Here is a 21,660-nt window from a genome sequence, read left to right on the forward strand (position 1 = left end):
AGAAGTGTTACGGGCATGTCCCAAGAGAGGGACCATGTCGCTGAGCTGGCCTGGTGTTGCCTCGGGATCCCCCAGAGCAGCTGGAGGGCATCTCTGCTCAGACTGCTGACTCCGCCACCCCTGGATAAAACGGAGGAAAATGGATGGATGATTGACAGAAGCAGTTCCTCGTTTCAAAACCCTAAGCAGAGTTTACACTGTGCGATTTTGGGGGACATTTTGACATGAATTTAGCTTTTACGGCTTTAAGTTGAGCGAAATTTCAGCTTCACCATAGAACACATCATCCAATGCCATCATGAATGATCTTTCAGCTGTAGAATGAATATATACTGTTCCAGTTTGGAGGTTTTTACCTTATTGGTAAATATGCAGCCTTTTGCAGAAAGATTAGTAGTTGCTGGTGAAGGGAGGAAAGGTAAAGCTTCATCTGTCATAATACAATGGGTTGCGTTCACGTTTTGGAATTTGATGATGTCATAACCTCTGATGTAGGGCAGGGACCAATACAAGAGAGAGAAACAGTTTTTGAAAGAAATCTCCAAAAAGAAAATGGACAAAAGTCGAAATTGATCATTATTTGGAACCTTCCACGTTCCTCTCATGGCTGAAAGTCCTTTCTGCTGGCCAACATCAAGCACTTCATTTTGAATATAGTCATCACATTTGGACACCTTTCTGAGAAATAAATTGGACCTCGGTTCAAACCTGCTGACAGAAAAAACCCTGAACATTTGTTTCATGTGGATTTCACCTCAATTTTAAGTCATAGGTTCTTCAGAAATGTTGTGATGTCATGTGAACGCAACCTATTGTACAATGAAATTTTCGTAGATCAAATGGAGGGTTAGTCCACAGCAGCAGCAACTCTGTGTGTCGCAGTCATGGACCAAAATGAAGAGCATGTTTTTGGAAGTAAGGGAAACCGGGGCATTGAAGGAAGCCTGTCCACAAAGAAAGGCCCGATCTGGGACAACGACCCAGGACAGATGACGGCTCCTTGACATGCCTCTTTGTATATTTTATAACCCATACTTCTGAGCTGTTCCCTTCTCAGACATCGCCCGACAGCCTTTGATACAACGAAAGAAACAAAGATTCTGATAAATTATGCATTCTTCGCTTCAGCCAAAGATAGCAGAGAATTAGATGTGTCTAAATGAGTTCTGAAAGCCAGAAGTGGTTCGATTTACCACAAAAATCCCAGACTTGTCTCCCTGCACCTGCTGCCAGGAAACTTCCACAGAGCAATCACCGCAGCCATTACAGCGAGACGCGGCTTATTGTATTAAAAAATATGATCTTTTTGTTTTTCCTTTTTCGCCCTGCCAAGGTTTTTTCTCTTCTACTTCTGCAGAACCAAAACGTCCACGAGGAATTGATTAAGACTGTGCGACCGCAAAGAGATCGATGCAAATCTTTTTGTTTTTCCCCAACGCAATTTTTCTTCTCCTGACCTTTTTCCTCACTGCTTCAAGTCAAGACGTTTTTTTAAGAGTTTTAAGAGATACACGGTCCTGGTTCACATTTCGTTTCGTCCTACTAGTTCAGTCCGAGTTTAGTCGTGGTTTTGAGTTTGTCCTGGTTTAGTTCAGAGGGGTATAACGAAGCTGGATTTGGGAGTTAGTGAGGAAAGTTTGGGGTTAACGCCTGGGACTACAAAGCTGGATCACGTCTTAGATTTATAGCGACATTGTGTTGCTACTTTTTCTTCTTCTCTAGCTGACGCAGGATTGAGACGACCCCAGTTCTTGAAATAAGCTTTCTCCATCACACATGATTCCGAGTGCTACCTTTAACTTGCATTAAAGACATTGGCTCCAAACTGTCGATATACTATTTCAACCTGGAAAGACTCAGACCGACAAAAGCAGCAATTAGGAAGATTTATTGACATGTATTTTGTTTTGGCGATCGAATGGACGAATGCTTGGAGTTATAGATGTCTTCCCCGGAGCTTGGACACTGATGTTGTTATAGAGACCCGTGAAGATGCAGAAGGTAGAAGCTGTGGGTAGAAGAGGTGGAGATGGGGCGGAGGTGGGTCGCAGCGCAGCCGGAAAGCGAACGATCCATGATTGCTGGAGGCTTAAAAGCGGGACCGAGGATGATGATTGGCTGCTACGGAGGTGCGGCTCTTACGCTGATGGGCTGAGGTGGAGGTGTGGCCCTCACGGAAGCGATCATTGGCTGGAGGTCGGTGATGCTGAAATTAGTCTCCCAGGTTGAATTAATGCCTAGGCTTCATTTCTCATTGGGCTGTGTGTCTTTGTGTGTTTGTCATGAGTTTAGTGACGGATTTTGATATTCCGTTGAACTGTCTTTGTGGTGTCTCGTGATTGGCCGCCTAGGCCTGATTCCGCCTCTTCCACAATAACTGATAACACACTTCATAGTGCCACTTATCCAGAGATCCCGGTGTCTGGGTTTGTCTGCCCAGGTAAGAGAATCTTACCAAGGATAAGTTTAAGCAACTCCGTAGTACAGTCCTGATTTAGTCGATTGTTTTTCCTTGTTAAAGTCCTAAATAATCCAGGGTTAGTCCTGGCTTAGATCTGGTTTAGTCCTGCTTTAGCAATAGTCTATTATTGGTCGATTTTCATCCAAGGTTAGTTGTTAAATTGACTCTGCCTTGGATTTAAATGACTCTGCGTATTCTCTCTGGTGCGTACTGTACGGCTGCGCTTCCAGCCAAAGCACATCCTAAAACAACATAATTGACTTTCCTTTTGTCGTCCGGGGCAGAGTGGTAAAATGGTGCGTCTCTTGTGTTTTGTCTCCGCCAGCTCTTCAAGGGGAAGTTCTTTGTGTGCCAAGGCGAGGACGTGAGGAACGTCACCAACCGGTCCGACTGCATGCAGGCCAACTACAGATGGGTCCGGCACAAGTACAACTTTGACAACTTGGGACAGGTACAGCTGCAGACGAAGGCTAGTCTGGTAGTGATGATAGTCATGCTTTTTGGTTACCATGAGAGGTTTGCAACATCAACATGCACGTGGTTATTAGGAATATTGATATTGGAAAATGAAAAGAGTAGCATTCCTTTGGACACTGTGGGATCAGGTTTAAGAAAGTAATAATTTGCATGTCTTATGTTCCGCATGAAATGTGGCATTTTGGGGTGTCCCTTAATTGGTTCAATGCATGATGCGGCTAAGCTAATTCCACTAATTAAATTATTGTATATCGGACTTTTGATATTTTATTGATAATGATGTACTTAGATGTAAATTACCCTGTGTGACCTTGATGGAAAATTGCCTTTTTCTACAATCCGGCATGTTTACATGCATGTATTTATGTATTGCATGTGTGTTCATTAGCATGCACTGTCACAATCAAATTAATATATAATCCTGATGATGCGAACACCAGTGTTTCCTGTCCTTTTTATTTCCTATGGAGATTATCTGAGAGCAGTAAATGGTTATCTACCAGGGATTTACTCTCCACTATGTAATCTTTAGAAAAAAATATTATTCGAACAAGTCTAAGCTGATCTCCATAAGCGCAAATAGCTTCGTCACATCGTGCAACGAGCCAATTGTCCCTGGGGGAAGAAGTGTCGGAGCACTGCTCCTTCAGTTTGAGCAGCGTCTGAATGTGCCACACCAATGGGCTGAGTGGAATCACGGCGTCACTGAGCAAATGCTCACTGGCAGAAATGCACTCAAAAATGGGGCACAAGTCAAGAGAAATATCCATTTTGTATGAAAACACTTAGGGTGGATCACTTCATTTTTTGACAAGGGTTACATTTTTGTTGTTGCTTGATTTCCTTTTGTTTCATGGGCAGGCCTTGATGTCCCTGTTCGTCCTGGCGTCTAAAGATGGCTGGGTGGACATCATGTACGACGGGCTGGACGCCGTCGGGGTCGACCAACAGGTTAGTTTCTGTGATGGTCGCTTTACAGACTTAGTTACTGGAAATATATAAAAATGTATGGTATTGTGTGGCTCAGATGGTAGAACAAGGTGTCTTACAAGTGGCTTTCAGGGTGAGTGGAACCATAGACTCAAACGTCTCCGTTGTGCGTTGCAGCCCATCATGAACTACAACCCTTGGATGCTGCTCTACTTCATCTCCTTCCTGCTCATCGTGGCCTTCTTCGTGCTCAACATGTTCGTGGGCGTGGTGGTGGAGAACTTCCACAAGTGCCGGCGCCACCAGGAGGCCGAGGAGGCGAAGCGCAGGGAGGAGAAGAGATTGAAACGCTTGGAGAAAAAGAGACGGAGTAAGGAGAAGGAGCTGGCTGGTCGGTAGTCTTTCCACATCTTTCTGAGTCCTGCTTGAAAACCAGCCTGAGCTTGAGCTTGATTTATTTTAGTACTTTTTTTTTTTTTGCTTTTTTGTTTTGCCAAATTGGGAAGAACGCCGTTAACAAGCTTTTGTAGTCGCTGCGATAGAACCCTCAACTTTGAAAGGTCTTCCCAACTTTCTTCTTACACTGCAAAAAGTGAAACATCTATGTGATTCAAAATGCCTTGAATTACAAATATTTATTTCTTTGAGTCACTTTTCACTAGTTTTCTGACTAGTCACAGTAATGGCATGCATTGCAAGAAAGACAATTTCCAGAACCCAGCATGTAGGTGATATAAAACATTGAAACAAGATAATGCTCTTACTTTAACCCAATTAAAACAATAAACAGACAGTTTGTAAAACACTGGCATAGTAACAAACCTTTCACACAAAGTATGGACTTCATCTAAACCTGGTGGTATTTGGAAGATCAAATTAGGACCAAAATCGTTGCCTAGAAAAATCCAGACTCACGTCGATTGAGTCAGGTCAGGGTCGGCATCAGCTACATTTCCAGAGCGGAACATACGCAAGCAAACAGGAAGCGGAGTAAACCAATCAGCAAAGGGCGGACGTGTGTTGTTGTAGTTCTACGTTAATGTTCGAACAGGCTTATGGATCACAAAAGTCACCTGCTGTCGATGTGTTTCTGGTCATTTACTGGGTCTTAACCCCTACAGAGAAACCCCATGGTCCGTCGAACAACACCGGCCTTTCCCAAGCGCAAAGACATGAGAAGTAACTAAAAAATCACACTGATCTTCTGTCAAATCAACAGATGAGCCGTTGGACTCTCTTTGGAGTGAGTTCTAAATCATACTGGATTTGAAAGAGTCTTGCGCCTTTTAGTCTGGGATTGGATCTGTGATTGGATCGATAAGTGTATCGATAAATGTGAGTCAGCCACTTCTCCTTAAAGGGTTTTTTGCCTCAAAAGCAGAGAACAAGTTTCCATGTGGGGACAATGAAGCTGAGGTAGCAGTAGTTTGTTCGTCTTCTTCTATTTTGCTGTAGGGTGACTATAAAGGAAGTAAAAAGAAGTTAAAATAAGTCAAAAACTTCTCGAAACAAGATAAATATTCTGAATTCAAGCTATTTTCACTCAATAGATATTTACTTCTTGCAGTGTATTGTCCTTGGCAGCCTGTGGTCCCCTGCTCGCTTCTGCTAACCTTTATGGATGCTTCTCTTAACTCTCGTAACAGTTTGTATCCATGGGTGTCAATAGACGCTTCCATAGCCTTGCAAGAGCTAGCAGTTGACCACATCGGTTTAGCCTCCCTTTTTGCCCCTGCCTACCTGCCTTTTCAGTTGAAACCAGCAACGCCTGGTTTAGCCTAGCGCTTGGGTGAGCCCTTTTGTTAGCATGCTAGGAGGTTGCATGGTGTTGATTTTTTTTAGAGTTAGACGGAGGGGACACTAGCGAACGTTTTTTTTTATGGTCGGATTCGATGTGCAGAGATTTCCCCTTCGTTCGCCTCTTCGTGCATGCGGGTGAGTAGTACAACCGAAGGAGTAGGAATAGCGCACAGCTTAGCTAGCTTTGTTCCCAGTTCTGGCTAGCAGTTCCGCCATCTTGTGCTCCTCTCCTTCGGCTGTATAGGCGTGATGCGATCTTGCTTGTTGTTGTTTTTTTGGTTTTTTTTTTTACTTTTTCTTCTTTCCACTGCCTCCTACGCTCGAGAAGACTTAGCGCTAGCATCGCAAGTGACGCTAGCTAACACTCTAGCATTCTTGAATTCTCTATTGTCTATTCTTAAAGGAGCAGTGGACCGTGTTTTGATTTTGGAAAGCACAACCTATTTTTCTTTCTCTTAAACACTTTTTTTTAATGGTTATGCCGCATACTCTTGAGAAATACAGATGAAAGCTCTGAGATTTTCCCTTTTAGGACACTTTATTCCAATTTCCTTTCCAAACACTTGCAAACCAACATTTTTTCTACTAACTGTCTTTTTTTCAAGTTTTTTTTTTTTTTTTCTTTGAGTTCTTTCCCTGGCGTTTTCCGATTGGCCAGAATGTTGTCTTTTTTTTTTTTAACACAGGCAATATGATGTGGATAAGCCTTGTTTAGACACAGTGTTCTTGGCGATTGGAAGTCCTTGCAGTTATTTCCTGTTGTGGATTGAGAGATTTGACAACTGGTTGATCGGCTTGTAGGAATGGACTCAGAATTGCTGGAAAGACACACACGGGAACACAAAAAAACCAGCTTAACTTTCCATCGCTTCTTCTGGTCTTACTCCATCCCTCTTTCCCTCTTTCTCTCTCTTTGACTCTCTGGCGTCGCTGCATTTCTCTTTCTCTTTTAGGTTTATGTCTTGTGACCAAAGCATAGTCACACACAGAATTTCATGCAAGTTCACTAAATTTCGAATACATCTAGGCCTTTTATTTTTAATTTATAGATTGAACTTTTGACCAATATTGCATTGCATCACGGGCATTACCAGTTCTACAACTTGATTTCAAACAGTTACATTTGTGTAAGCGTTTTCCATCATAGTAAAGGCTGTAAAAGTCGTCTTTGGTCGAACGACAATGGGTCTAACCCGGGCTCAGGACAATGGCGAGATGAGGTTTATGCTTTAGTTTCACAAAGTCAGTTTCACGGAAAAGAGAAGGACATCTACACCCAATCATTCACTAAATAACTTTGGCGAACGTGCCAAAATCGTGGCAAATATCGTGGTGTAAGCCCAGCTTTAGCCGAAGAGTTTCAAACCAGCTTGACATCCAGAGGATAAAGAGACGAGCGTGGAGAAGCCTCTTGGAGAGAGGCCAAACGTCCGAAAGTCAAACAACCCAGCCCAGTTGACGACTTCTAACACCTCTCTTCACTGCAACGTTTGATTGAAAAGGGTTGTTGAAGTCGTCGTCTGTGCCGGTTGTTTAGAGCAGTGGACGTGGAAGAACAACTACAAACGCAGAATCTCCGTGGAAGTCATACAATTCCCGTTTTGTCCAGTTCTAGTATTTGAGCATTAAAAAACCCTGACATTTGACTTGCCTCTGCCTGTGTGAACGACTTGAACAACCCTTCTCTATGATGGAAAACTCCTGTATAAGCCCTGACACCAACACTTCATTGGTAGGTTTGATCTTCTTTTTCTGTAAATGAATTAAAACATCAGTAGGCCTACGTCCAGTCACACTGTTAGTTCCCTCAGACATTCGTTTTGACTGAGCCCACTCTGCTCCCTGTCTCTCTCTCGCCTCTTGCTCCTTGCTGTCTGCCTGTCGCTCGACTAACCTGCTTTCATCCCTCTAGATATAATGGTTCCGGGGGTGAGTTGGGCCCTAGCAGGAGGCACACTTAAAGGTACAGAGCATGTTCTGTGTTGACAAAAGTACCCCACGTTCCTTTTTTTGTTTTTTTTTATCCTTTCCGTTTAACTTTTTGAAAACCACCAAATCACCCAAACCACCGCCGGGCCGCGACCGCCCTCCATGGGGGGCGCGGGGGGTTGTCCTACCGTTGGGCCCAGCGTTCACGGGAGGTAGGGCCCATCTCGCGCCAGGCCGCCCCCCTGCCTCTCTGCCATCCGCTCCGCAGTCTGACGGACTCATGCTGTGCTGTTCTCTCTGTTGTACTTTTGTCTCCTCACAGATCCATCCACTGTTCACACTCGCACCGCTCACCACATGCCGCAGTTCACCGCTGCTGATCAGATCGCTCCGTGCTGGGGATGATATCGTAACTATACAGTGACGCGCTGGGACCTTTGTTTCAGTGGTGTGAGTTTTGGGTTTTGAACCAGCCCTCATGGCGGGGCTCCAGGCGAACATTTTGGATTGGTTGCACCGGTATATCCAGGAATTTACAACTTTAGAAAGGTCTGAAAGTTTCCTACAAACAGGTAGGCTTGTCACGATAAGAATCACAATCATTTTTTGATGGCCACACAACAGAGCTGGTGGAATTTGTTTAGCATCTCTATGGCATCATAGATCTTCCTGAGTTGGCTTTCAAAGACCTGTAGCGCCTCCCAGAGGGCATGAGAGTGAGGGTGGTGAGTACAAAGCGTCTATGGGAGTGTGTGACCGGTGATTTTGGATGATTTGTTGATTATACGTTGGAGTTTTGTGCGTGACTGACCAAGTTTCCGTACTTTTACTATTATCGATGATGCGAGGAGACTCTCAGTCATGGCTGTGTTCAACTGAAGGAGGATGTTGTGACTAACTTTTTGAGCTGTCGCAAAAAAAAAAAACAGTATTTATTGACTTTTTTGTCGGTTTCATCTGCATGCTGCTTTCCATTTACTGAGGAATTTGGAAGAGTCCGTGATGGCTGTGGCTTCAGAGTTGATGGAAAGGGCTGCTTTGGGCGTGGGTGAACGAGAGAAGTTAATTATGAGATTTGCTTCGGTTTTGATGTGTTGAGTTGAAGGTTATTGTTGTAACACCAAGTGAATGCTTGGGTGACCGGAGCATGACGATGGTTTTCATTATTCTCGGTCTCCAGTTATTGTTGTGTCAGCTGCGTATTTAAGGATGGATACTGAGTTGCAGCATATTGAATGAATATTCGATGTATTGTGGGATGGAACTATTGTGATAACGATGTTTTTGAGACCCACTAGATGACATAGCTTGGAAAAAATATTTGAAGAGCAAGAGATGAGATGATTAGCCTCAATTTACAGTTATTTTGGGCAATGTGACCCTTTGACGTTAGTCCAGGCATGGGCGTAACTTCCTTAAGGATTGTTTTGGACACGTCCCCAACCGACTTTGGCTCGGCAGGGACCGTCCTCACCAATATTACACACCTTTTCCAATAACTCGGGCGGGGTTCATGCTAGCGTTTTCGAGCGTGAATGTTTTTTAAGTCCCTCTGCTGCTCCTACTGTGACGGCCGACGCCGTAGGGGATCTTATCATTGTGCAATCTTTCACAAAAGCTTAAAGGTCTCATTATAAGTCCTGCACGGAACTTCTGTGTGGAGTTTACGCACAGACGGACGCTAGTGGCCTTTCATACTGTTTGGCAAGTATGTATTCTCATTGTCCTCCGCCATTATTTCCCGCGCACATTTTTTCAGGATGCCTATGTGGAAAACTGTGCCGCTCAAAGGGGCGTGTCTAAGAAAATGACTAAGTTTTTCAAGTATAATACAACCTTAAAGGGGCTAGATGCAAGTTAGTCGTTTTATGCTCACTAATGCCACCTCAGGTCTTATACGTAACTGCAGCTTCTATATTAAGCTCGTGCATGACGGCACTTCGGACCCAAATTACCACCTTTCTGAGTGACAGTGCAGGATTTTAGAGGCAGTTGTGGACAGGTCTGAGCTCATTCTACACATGAGGACATGGCTGGAACATGTAGGGGGAGGAAAATACTTAGTTTTCACTTTTTTTAACTGACTGTACCTGTCTGGTGGAAGAGCGGGGTCGCTTCTACCTTCACCCTGTTTGGAGCCATAGGAATATACTGGGAGAGGCCAAATGCTAACAACATGTTTGGTCGTTTTGCGTGACTGAGGGCACACACAAAGACCAGACAGGTATGCATCAACTCGTCTAAGCTCAGGTAACAACATGTCTCAGTATGGGAAAATGGTGGCCTGTTCCTTTAACACAGATGTGGGCACTTTAGGCCTGGAGAGAGGACGGTCGGCATCACAGCAACACTTTTTGTTTTCGTGTTAATTGGTGAAATATTGGCGCAGATCTTCACATTTTCAGGTTGCAACTAAGCTACAGTCGGTTTATGGAGCTCATTTACATGTCTGTAGTTTCAAAAGCTCTGATCAAAAATGATCAGAAAATGGTTGTTAGGCTCTCATCACTTAGTTTTATTGATTTTAAGCCACAGTTATGGGGGATATTTCCACATTTAGCTATAGTTTCTCTATTCCAAAGCAAACACGAGTCCTTTTATGGAACTGGCCTCCGAAACAAATTGATTTTTTTTTTTTCATTTTAACCAAGTCATAACACAATAATTTGAGTGCAATCATTGAAAATGAAACGGCTGCGAGTTCCCCACTGGGTTTAGCAATACTGAAAGAACACATCATTCCTTTTTTTCGGATATGCATTGCGGGACGCTTGGAGGAAAAGTGAAATGATTGCTGGATGTTTTGGGTAATATGACGGCGCAGAGCGGGTTTTCAAAGGCTGCGGTTTCGTTGCTAGCGGTTACAGATTGGAAAATGAAGCGGCTTGTCGTGAAAAGCCCGGCGCTGTTTTGGCCCACGTCTGCACAAAGTGGTCGAGCGGAAACTTATGGTTATTGTGTGAATGCTGTTTTGGATATTTGGGAAGGGTGCGTCATTAAAAAACTCCTGAACGAGAATGAGCGGTAACAGGACATTATCTGAAGTAGATACTTACGGTCCAAAATGACATTTTTGTTTCTTGTTATACCTGGAGCTTTTCCACCCAAGCATGTTCATTTATGTGGTTGCATCTTACAGTGGTCACTATTGAGATTTTTAAGTTTTCTTCCTTAGCATCTGAGTCTTCATGTTGGGGTTAAAAAAAAAAGATCAAACTCGACTCATGCGCTCTAGTTTAGGGCTTTATGAATATGAACTTTTTTTTTTTCATTATTGCTGCTTCAGTACTTACAAATAAGTGGTTTTGTGTATATTATTTTATTCATGCTCAAATATTAATGCTCCTGGTCATATTTAGTAGGGTCAGTGTGAACTTTGTATTTAATCAATCAATCAAATCAACTTTAAATGACATCAAACCCTGGCAAAACAAAAGAAAACAAAATCGAACAGCGTCATGTGTTTGGAAAATGTAAACTTGCTAATCTTAAAAAAATCCCAATGCAATTACACTTTCTAAGGGATTCTCAAGTGGTTTGGCTCGTCCCGTTACCCTAGAACAGGGGTCCCCAACTGGCGGACCTGGGTCCTGATCCAGACCTCCAGAGGCTGTAGTCCGGACCCCAAAGCCTTTTCATCCTCTCAATATACTTCATTTCTAAGGCTGAATTAAAAAAATATCTAAACAATTTGAATCACATTGAAGTAAGATGGCGACATTTTTGATTCATTAGTTCAGTCATCAGTTCTGCTTTGTAATTATACAACATGTGTTCATGTTTAACGTTTTCAAGAGCAATGACTGCATATGTCCGGACCCTGGACAAAATGTTGTATTTTCCACACAACTGTTTATTGAACAAGCCGTAGATCTGCCTTTAACCTCTTAACTCCCACCTGAACCGAGAGGATCTTTTTCCTCACGTCATCAGATTTTTTTTTCCATCATTTTTTCCATCATTTTTTTGTTAACTCATTTTTGTAACTTTTTTGTCATTTTTTGTCACATTTTTATCACATTTTTGTCAATTTTTTGTCAATTTTTTTGTCATTTTTTTGTCAATTTTTTGTCCTTTTTTTGTCAAATTTTTATCACATTTTTGTCACATTTTTTTGTCATTTTTTTGTCATTTTTTTGTCTCATTTTGTCACATTTTTGTCAATTTCTTGTGACATTTTTGTGACATTTTTGCCACTTTTTCATCAATTTTTCGTCACTTTTTTTATCAACGTTTTCTCACGTTTTTGTCACATTTCCATCATTGTTTTCGTCTCAGTTTTGTTGCTATTTTCACAGCTTTTTTTCCAGAAGCTTTTGGACTGGGGGTAAAGCCAAACTGGAGAAAATGTAATCGGTTCAGGTGGGGAGTTAAGGGGTTAAAGGGGGCTAGATGCAAAAGTTAGTCATTTTATACTCACTACTGCCACCTCAGGTCTTACATGTAACTGCAGCTTCTATATTATTAACACCTACTTAACGCCTTTTTTGAGTGACAGTGCAGGATTTTAGAGGCAGTTGTGGTGAACAGGTCTGGGCTCATTCTACACATTAGGACATTGAGGAACATGTAGGGGGAGGAAGATACTTAAAGCAGTACTAAGTAACGTGTTTACCTTAATAAATCCTTTTCGTAGTCCCTGTGGGGGTGATACAAGTGTTTATGGGATGATTGGAGGGTCTTTCATCTCCCCCTGGTGTCTCTGGACAGAAAACCATGTTTGCAACTTGACTGCCACCGGTCCGGAGAAAGCAATACACACTAATGGAATCACGAAGAAGAAGCTAACAGGCTAACGGGCAAAGCTAACTGCGGGCTAACGTCAACAGTATTTACAGCCAATTTTGAGTGAAAAAAATTATTTCCATTGTATAATTTGATGCATAGTAACCCTCTCTCCTGTCGCCTTTCCTGTCAGCGTAGTATTTACTCTCCAAGACAATTAATAAGTTAAAAAATCGTAACTTGCTACGACACCTGCAGTTGCGCTTATGGTCTCTAGGGGGAAGAGTTACTTAGTACTGCTTTAATTTTAACATTTTTAAACTCCCTATAGTCCCTTTAAACTGAAAATCATGAACAAAACAGCCCAATAACATAGTTTTTCTTAGTTCTCTGGAATAGACTCGTGACCCACTGAAATTGGTTCCATGACCCACTCTTGGGGCTGACCCACCAGTTGAGAATCACTGTCCTAAGTCATTCAGCCCATATACAGTATTGACATAGGCAGGGGATGTCTAACACTACAGTATTATTATTACCTGTTCACTGCTCTCTCAGGGTCAGAGTTTATTTCTCCAGTTCTGCAAACCTAAATCAGTAAGTGTCTTGACAGGAGAGCTCACAGCGTATATGCCGGTTTGTGTTCTGTCTTCGTTTCCATTTGTGACGTCAGAGTCTCCGCATTCCTGACCCCCAGCGGACTCCCCTCCCCTCAGCTCTGCGCTTCGCCGCAGAACTTCTGTTTCGGTTGTCGCGTTGGTCGTCGCTCGTCTGGAGTTTGTTTGCGCTGCCTTCGGGTAAACTTCCTGCACTGCGGCCACTCCGGAAACAATGACTAGCCACGCAGTACGAGGAATGATTTGGCTCATTTCTCTCTTTCTTTTATCCGGGGTTTGGGCTGAGTTTGTAAGCTTTCATCCGGAAACAAAAACAAAAAAAGAGTCTGATCGGTTTAATATCTTGTTTTTTATGATTTCACTGAATATGCAGCCCGTGGGAACTTGGCATTTCAAAGGACCTTTTCTCGAAATGCATGGATTTTATAGTATCATCCAGTTTCGTGCTTCTCATACTGCAGTACCAATCAAAAGTTTAAGACCAGTTGAAAAATAGTAAGAAAAAAAAAATCATGTTTGGATCTTTACAAGGTTCAGTAAACAAAAAGAAGAAAAGGGTTAGAAAAGGGTTAAAAGAACAATTAAACTGAAATAGTCTGTTGGAAAGTTTAGGACGACATGCCTTTAAAAAAAACAAATCTGTGCAAAAATGTGGATTCAGTGTGAAAAAAACGTGTTCGGGTCAAACGTGTTCGGGTCAAACAGTTATTTTGAATTTCCCAAAAGATCCTGATGGTTATGGAACAATAAATTCAAATGGAAGACCCAAAACAATGTCACCAACGCTGAGCCGGAGGATCCTCGACCCAAATTAATGGCATTTCAACCTGGATAGACTCAAAGAGACAAAATCAGCAATTAGGAAGATTTATTGACATGTGTAATGAAGCCTAGGCGTTAATTCAACCTGGGAGACGATTTTCAGCATCACATACCTCCAGCCAATGATCGCTTCCGAGAGGGCCACACCTCCACCTCAGCCATCAGCGTAAGAGCCGCACCTCCATAGCAGCCAATCATCGCCCTCGGTCCCGCTTTTAAGCCCCAGCAATCATGGTTCGTTCGCTTCCCAGCTGCGCTGCGACCCGCCTCCGCCCCATCTCCGCCTCTTCCATCTACGGCTTCTCCCTGCTGCAGCTTCACGGGTCTTCCATACCACCACCAGTGTCCAGGCTCCGGGGGAAGACATCCCTGACTACAAGCTGTTCATCCATTATGACTTTCATACATCGATGTTACCGCCGGGGTCTGATCGCCAAAACTAATATACATGTCAATAAATCTTCCTAATCACCGCTTTCGTCTGTTTGAGTCTATCCAGGTTGAATTAGTTTTGGCGATCAGACCCCAGCGGTAACATCGATGTATGAAAGTCAATATGGATGAACAGCTTGGAGAGGGAGACCCGTGAAGATGCAGCAGGTAGAAGAGGCGGAGGTGGGGTGGAGGCGGGTCGCAGCACAGCTAGGAAGCGAACGAACTATGATTTCTGGGGCGTAAAAGCGGGACCGAGGGCGATGATTGGCTGCTAAGGAAGGTGCGGCTCTTACCCCGGGCTCACGCCAAGCGGAAAAAAAAAACGATCTCCGTCGCTCAGCTTGCTCTACTTCCTTCGCCAGCCCCCCTTGTGCAGGAGCAGGTGGAGGTGGGTTTGAGTCGCAGCTGAAGCGCATGAGCCAATTACGCACAGGTGTCTGTCAGAGCGTGTCCTGTGGTTGGTGGTCGCCGCCGGAAATGGCTCTGTATTTACATAGCGTTGACATTTTTTTAACGCTAGTCAGCATAGAGAATGAATGGAGGCTCGCCGCTCTATTCTCTTCCGCCGCTCTAGGTGTGAGCTCGGTGTCACGCTGATGGCTGAGGTGGAGGTGTGGCCCTCACGGAAGCGATCATTGGCTGGAGGTCAGTGATGCTGAAATATAGTGTTATCTACCAGGTTGAATTAACGCCTAGGCTTCATTACTGGAGCAGACACTTTTTGATGAGATCCAACTGCAAAATGTGAATTTTTACTATTTCTCAATTGGTCTTAAACTTTTGATCGAAACTGTATCTCCTGAGATGGTACTTTGTGTGAAAAGTGTTGGAACCACTGATCTAGTTTATTCATTTCATTTATTAAATGAAAATCAAATTTGTTGGGCTTTTACCAATATATTTCAATCTTTCAATAACAAAACAAAAAGGGAAAAAAACGGACTGCCGTCTTGTATGGCGGTAGTGGAGCAATGGCGAGTGTTTTTACACTGAGCTGAAAGCCTAGTAAGAGACTGAGAGACTGAGAAACTGAGAGGCGAGGAAAGCATTTCCGCTGTGGTGTTCAAAGTATATTTTTGATGAGAGAACAACACTGTAACATGGTAAAAAAAAAAAAAGCTTGAAAAAATCTCCCTTGAAAAATAGACCTCAGCTCAAACAAACCAATGCTTTTACCATAAACTTGATTTTGATGGGAGTGCAAAATTGTGCAGGCAAAACATTAAGAACAAACTTATGGACAAAGTCAGCCTGAAAGTGGTTCCTTGTTCCTTTAAGTAAAGTGACAGTGCAGGGGATCCAAACGCAGCGATACAAAAGCCCTCTCTCTCAGGACATCCCTGTGTTCGTCATTGTTTATCGTAATGAGTATCTGCTAATAGAGAATATCCCCTTGTAAGTTTAGCCTCTCTTGCTGTTCTTGGTGTACGTGCGTACTGTGTGCAGAAGGGAACAGATGGCACTAAACAACTTGTGAAATATGCATCTTCTTTCTCTCGGCGTGTGTGCTAACCCGCCCGAGGTCGCGAGCGCTGGTTGTTGTTGTGTTTTTGATTTGGGCCCAGTGGTAATTCCACCGTGCGGCGGCGGTAAACAAACAGGGAAAGAAAGAGCAAGTGCAGTGATTGGCACATTTGGCGCGTTTACACGACAGCCAAGGAAATGGAGTTGCGTCGGTGCAGGAAAAGTGGACTCTTGGAAATACATGCAAAACATCTCGTTCCAAGTGGTAGCAAAACCGATCCCAGTGGTGATGGGCGGTGCCAGGGAGCTGATGCAGAGAGATGTGTGTTTTATGAAAAATGCATTGAAACCTTTCTGTTATAGAAAATGTAAGAGTGGAGGAAAGGGCTTAGGTTATAAAAGGCTGAAATAACTAATACATTAATCGACAATTAATGAATTCATTATTCTGGCAAACACAGACTCAAATAGAGCAAAAGGGACTTGAGAATGTAGTATTTTGATGGGAAAATACTGCATTTTAGGGTGTAGTGTTTTGCACATTGTAAATTCAGAAATATTAATCTGTCTCATCCAATCAGAAGGCAGAATTCGCACGAAGAGCCTCCAACAAACACTTTAAGTTTACTCCTCAAGTGCCACTTTGGCTTTGTGATGTAAAAGGTTTGAAAAGATAACATTTTCATACACCTTTCACAGCCAAACGATTACCGTATTTTCCGGACTATACGTCGCTCAGGAGTATGGCTGGGTACCGTTAAACGGTACCTACTTGGTACCGACCGAAAAGCTCCGTTAGGGGGCGGTATCGAAAAACTTTTTTTTTTCGGTGCTAATTTTCGGTACTTTTTCTCTCCAAACGTCAATAAATGATCCACAGTGAGTCTAAAAAAGCCTGAACTCATGAGCAGCTTCAGCACAAATGCAGAAGCAAAGCTGTAACTTACTCACACTTCAGTCATTATCAGAGATGGCAGAGCCGCGGTCTGAGCCAGGACTAAACCAGGACTAAACCAGGACTTACAGTAAATTGGTTAAACACCAGGACTAAACCAGGACTGCATAAGAAACTAGAGCTCTTAAAAAAGAGAAAAGCAGTGACAACACGGTAGTGACAACGAGAAACACATGGGCTTTACCTTTAGCTTTAGCCCCGCACAGCCTGAAGTTACGCGCTCTTGTTTACAACTCCAGCTGCACCAAAGATCCCCAGATCCCCACATCCTCAGCCCCAGATCAGAACAGTTATATCCAGGTAAAGGACACTTTTTTTTTGGCCAGGCAGTGACTTTGTTAGCCGTAGTTCCAATCCCAACTCATCGCTGTCCATGTAAAGGTAGGAGTCTGTCATCTGTCGGCTCGGCGTCGGCGGGCGGCGAGCCTCGGACTCCGCTTTCAGGGCTGTCCCTGGAGGCCGAACAACCGCAGACAGGGCTCGGCTGAAGGGGCGAGAGAGGATCAGATCTAATGGAGGCGCACTGAAAACGTCCCGACCGGACAGAGGTCACAGTGCAGACACGTCCGCCCTCTCTCCGTCAAGGGTCAAACTTGTCCAATTGGAAAATGTAGACGTCAAAAACAAAAGGTCACTGCTAATGAGAAAGCCGTGAGTGGTCAGCCGCCTCATGCTTCCACGAATCGTTTGTGAAGGCTGTCAGTTGTCCAGGAATTGTCCATTGTTGTCGGGATTACAGTAAATATCATCGACCAGACTGGCTTGATTCTACCTCCTGAAACTTCTTGTCGTCAAATATAACACTAGAAATCCCACAAGCTATTCAGGTCTATTCAGTCTTCTTTTAAAGTTTTAGAGATTCAAATATTAGCTAATGAATGCAATAAGCTAAAGAAGCCTGTTTTAAGTTAAAGCTTCAACTTTCATTCGATATTGAAAGGCAACTATTACTTAACATTATTTACATATTTGCTTTAATGTTTTATTTACTGAGCTACATGTCACCAGGTGTATGACCAGCTGATGCTCTGGGCCCTGAGTCTGAGGTCCTGTGGCCTTGTGGTCCTGTGGTCCTGTGGTCCTGTGGTCCTGTGGTCCTGTGGTCCTGGGGTCCTGTGGTCCTGTGGTCCTGTGGTCCTGTGGTCCTGTGGTCCTGTGGTCCTATGGTCCTGTGGTCCTGAGGTCCTGTGGTCCTGTGGTCCCCAAACTGACCTCCCTCTGACTCACGTCTAGTTAATGACCTCTTTTTTTTTTATGTCTAACTTTGAAACACGCGAGAGAGCAGCTCCCTATTTTGAGCTAATGCATTCTGAAACATGGTAATCATCAGCTACTTCCCGCTGCTCGACTACTTTGCTTTTTATGTTGCCGTGGAAACTGCTCAGCCAATCGCCGGAGAGAGGGTAAGGAAGATGTGTTGGAAAGCCATGTTCACATTAATGAGCTGTCAAACTTTGGTGTTTACAGTATTGTTTCGCCAACATTTGACCATATTGTCCATATCAAACACATGTGAACCATCCGACTGCACTGTAGGCACTTTGTTAATTAAACAGCAGACTTTTCATCATTATAATTGACTACTTTTACATAGATTTCCTCTTGTAAAAATCTAATTTAAAAACTCGTGTTTTGCAATACCAAGACTTACCAGCAATATAACAAATTAAAAACATTGACTATATCTCAAATGTTGATGTTTTATCAATGAAAACTGAGCTCCCGTGTTTATACGACTTGGAAATAGCATTAGCCTCACCGGCCAATCACAAGATGGCTGCCAAGTCTGCCTTGTCAACGACGTCACATCCTGTCAAGAGTTATATTAAAGATCTTTGCCAATAAGAATATACATTTAACAGGCTGCTATAAATATGTACGACATGCTAAACCAATTAGCAGTTAAGCTAATGAAAGGATCACGTGACACATTCCGCTCATATCTTCACATATCATCAGGGAGTGGTTGCATTCCCACATTGCATCAGTAGATGTGGCACCTTCGAAACAGTAAGGGAACTTTGTTCTGCAGAAGCAGTGGCAAGTTCAGTTCTCTGCCATACTCTTCCCTGTCCATTCCACGCAGGGAGTTAGTCTGCTCACGGAGCATATGGAGCAGTTTGAGGGGGCGGGCCTAACGCACAGATTGACAGTGAAATTTAGCAATCAGCAATTAGCGGACGTGACGTCAGCTAGAGTCCGATTCACAAAACATGAACTGAATATAAAGTCACGCGGAGAACGCGGAGGCAAAATCCTTCATCCATGATTAGTTTTGGCTAAAGTTAATGTTAATTGAACTGATAATATAGCGGTGCAGCGAGTGATGTGACCTTGTCACTTCTCTGTGGCGGTCGTGGTGTTTACGGTGTATGGCTAAACCCACCTCCTTTCGCGCAGAAAGAAGTGGGTGTGGTTTATCAGGCTAGATAAATGTGTGTTCCATAATAGATTAATGAGATTTATCATTGAATCCATCATCAGAGCAGCGTGTGGAGGGAGCAGGGCTCACTACTGACACCTACTGATAATAAAAACAAAAGACACAGCTGAGGGCAGCTTTAAGTAACTCAAATGATGAATATTCAGAAAGATTCTAAAAGAAACATTTCTGAAATATTTCAGTTGTAACTAAACAAAAAGCTTTATTGTGTCTAAAAGAGGATTGATCATGACCTTTTGTGCTCAATTACTTGTAAAGTAATGTTTGTTTTGCTGAAGCATAAGCCACTGACACTTATGGGCTTCTTATGCAATTTCTCCATCTGTGAGATCAATAAAGTATCATCTTATCTTATCTTATCTTATCTTAATATACATACACACTATAACCACAACTCAACATCACATTTACAAAGTGCACTGTGTGTAATTGTTCATTAGAGATGTTCCTTTATTTTAGAAAGCATCTGATGGCTTATTAGAGATGTTTGAAATCAAACCATCATCATCAGAGACGGTCTGGGACACACTTCACCCCTTTATATAAATGACATGATATTAACCTTAAAATAGCATGAGAGACTGTTGGTACATAGTCTGTGAAACCTCCATGACACATGAAAAGCTGTCGTCTAATCTCTCTATATTCACATTCACATAAAGTACATTAACAAACAGTTCTCTAGGGTTATGACCCTTCCCCACACGCTAAGCCTCTTTACATCCACAAAATACATGAACATATTATGCTAAGCCTGTCGTGTGGCACATAAGCAGTTAGGTTTTACATAAATGCCGTGCGCTGGGATTTGGAATTGTCCCGATAACGCTGTCAGTGAGAACGCTGTCACTCCTGCCTTCACGGTGCACGGCCATAAATCCCCGTCACCTTGGGCTCGGCTAACAAAGTCAATTTCTATATTGTGGTGTTAATCTTTGTTGTCACTACACAGGCGGCAGTGCACCGTGATAAGGACCGGGGCCGCCATCACCAAAAACCACCACTCCTCATGGAACGGGATGGAGTGAACTTGTGTTAGATGCTTTATTCCAAACGAGAAATCTATCGTTTTTCTTCTGGAAGTGAGCCGGAAGCAGCTGTTGCTAATAAGTTAGCTTTGTTTTGCTAAACATTTTGCTCAGCAGTTTTAATAATTGTTTTGTTTTGTGAGCTGGACTGTTGTATTGCAAAGGGCAGAAGAATCCTGTTCTTAAATTGGGAAGTGTTTGTCTCTTTTTCAGGAGAACATTGCGATCCTGGCCTTTTGTCCTGCCAAGGGCTGAATGGAGTGTCTGTTTTATAGCCCCTCTGTGTGAATCTATTGTACATGTCCTGGACCTGGTGGTCAGAATCCTTCTCAGAGCTGCACATTCTCTTAAATCTTTGGAACTGTCCAAACGGAATATTAGAAACAAGGTTTCTTTGGATGGAAACTCTCAGCTCTTAATATAGTATTTCTATCAGTACTTTTTTTTGTGTGAATAATAAACTGAGCCTGATCATTTAAGTAGGTATGGAAGTTGAGCAGTTGTTCTTTGGAGCCTTTAAAGATGAACAAAAAGAACATCAATATATCTGCCATAAAATCTGATGAACTGTCGGAATGGATTGGATTCACTGTGCACATTCCGCTGCTCCCGAAGGCCCAAAGAAGTCGAGCCTGGTGGAGTTCGGGGAGTCGGCTGCTCCCATTGCCGTTCCTTTTAAAGTTTCGACGCTGACGAGGACGCGGCGGTTTCGAAACGTGTAGGCTGTCCTTTCTAATAAACGTCTCCAAAACAGGTCAGCGCTTGGTTAAATGTGACAAATGTACTGTATGTTTGTTTCTGCTGTTAAGTCGAAAAAGCACACTCTTTCTCAAACGCGCATTCTTTCTCCACCAAAACAGACACACAAAACAGTTCAGTTTAGACTGTGGAATCACACACGCACACACGCACACACACACACACACGCACACACACACAACACACTCCTACTTAGGTTAAGTTTATCTTAAAGCACCTTAAGGTAAACTGTGTACCTTAATAAGTCCTCTCCGTCGTCCCTCTGGGGGTAATACAAGTGTTAATGGGATGATCGGGGGGTCTTTCATCTCCCCCTGGTGTCTCCACAATTGCAACTTGACTGCCACCGCACTGGAGTCACCAATACACACTAATAGAATCATGAAGAAGAAGCTAACAGGCTAACACAGGCTAACTGGGGCTAGTGCCACTTAAGCAGTATTTACAGCCAAGTTTGAGTGAAAATATTTCCACTGTGTAATTGGATGTACAATATCCCTATTGGAAGTAAAGTCACATGTCACGTGACATGGTCAGACGCTCTCCGAGGAGGATGTACTCTCGCGGTGCACTGCACGCCACGGGGAGAGCGAGAGAGAGAAAGAGGACGGCGCCGCTCCGTGTCACGTTTACCAGTGTGTTCTCCCATTTTTGTCTCGTCTCGTCTCATTGACGTAAACTCGTAAATGTCTCGTCATGTTCTAGTCCCCAAAGAGCTCATTTTAGCTCGTCATCGTTTCATTATCGTCTTTGTTGACGAAAACAACACTGCTCGGGGCAAGAGTTACTTAATACTGCTTTAAAGCCACAACGCA

At 43.3% G+C, this 21,660-nt stretch overlaps 1 protein-coding gene across 10 annotated transcripts in view; it reads left to right on the forward strand.

Moving 5' to 3' along the window:
- cacna1g (calcium channel, voltage-dependent, T type, alpha 1G subunit) overlaps positions 1-21,660 on the forward strand; it is a 347,077-nt gene that overhangs the window by 273,428 nt on the left and 51,989 nt on the right. For 5 of the 10 annotated variants that reach the window (XM_079577929.1, XM_079577937.1, XM_079577938.1 and 2 more), the window contains exons 23-26: positions 2,787-2,912; positions 3,800-3,889; positions 4,046-4,238; positions 7,581-7,631. In XM_079577929.1, coding sequence (XP_079434055.1) covers positions 2,787-2,912; positions 3,800-3,889; positions 4,046-4,238; positions 7,581-7,631 — 460 coding nt within the window. Of the gene's footprint in view, positions 1-2,786; positions 2,913-3,799; positions 3,890-4,045; positions 4,260-7,580; positions 7,632-21,660 lie in introns of all 10 variants that reach the window. The other 5 variants (XM_079577935.1, XM_079577936.1, XM_079577930.1 and 2 more) reach the window with 2 other exon arrangements.

Source organism: Gobius niger, assembly GCF_951799975.1.
Source record: "Gobius niger genome assembly, chromosome: 19".
NCBI lineage: Eukaryota > Metazoa > Chordata > Actinopteri > Gobiiformes > Gobiidae > Gobius > Gobius niger.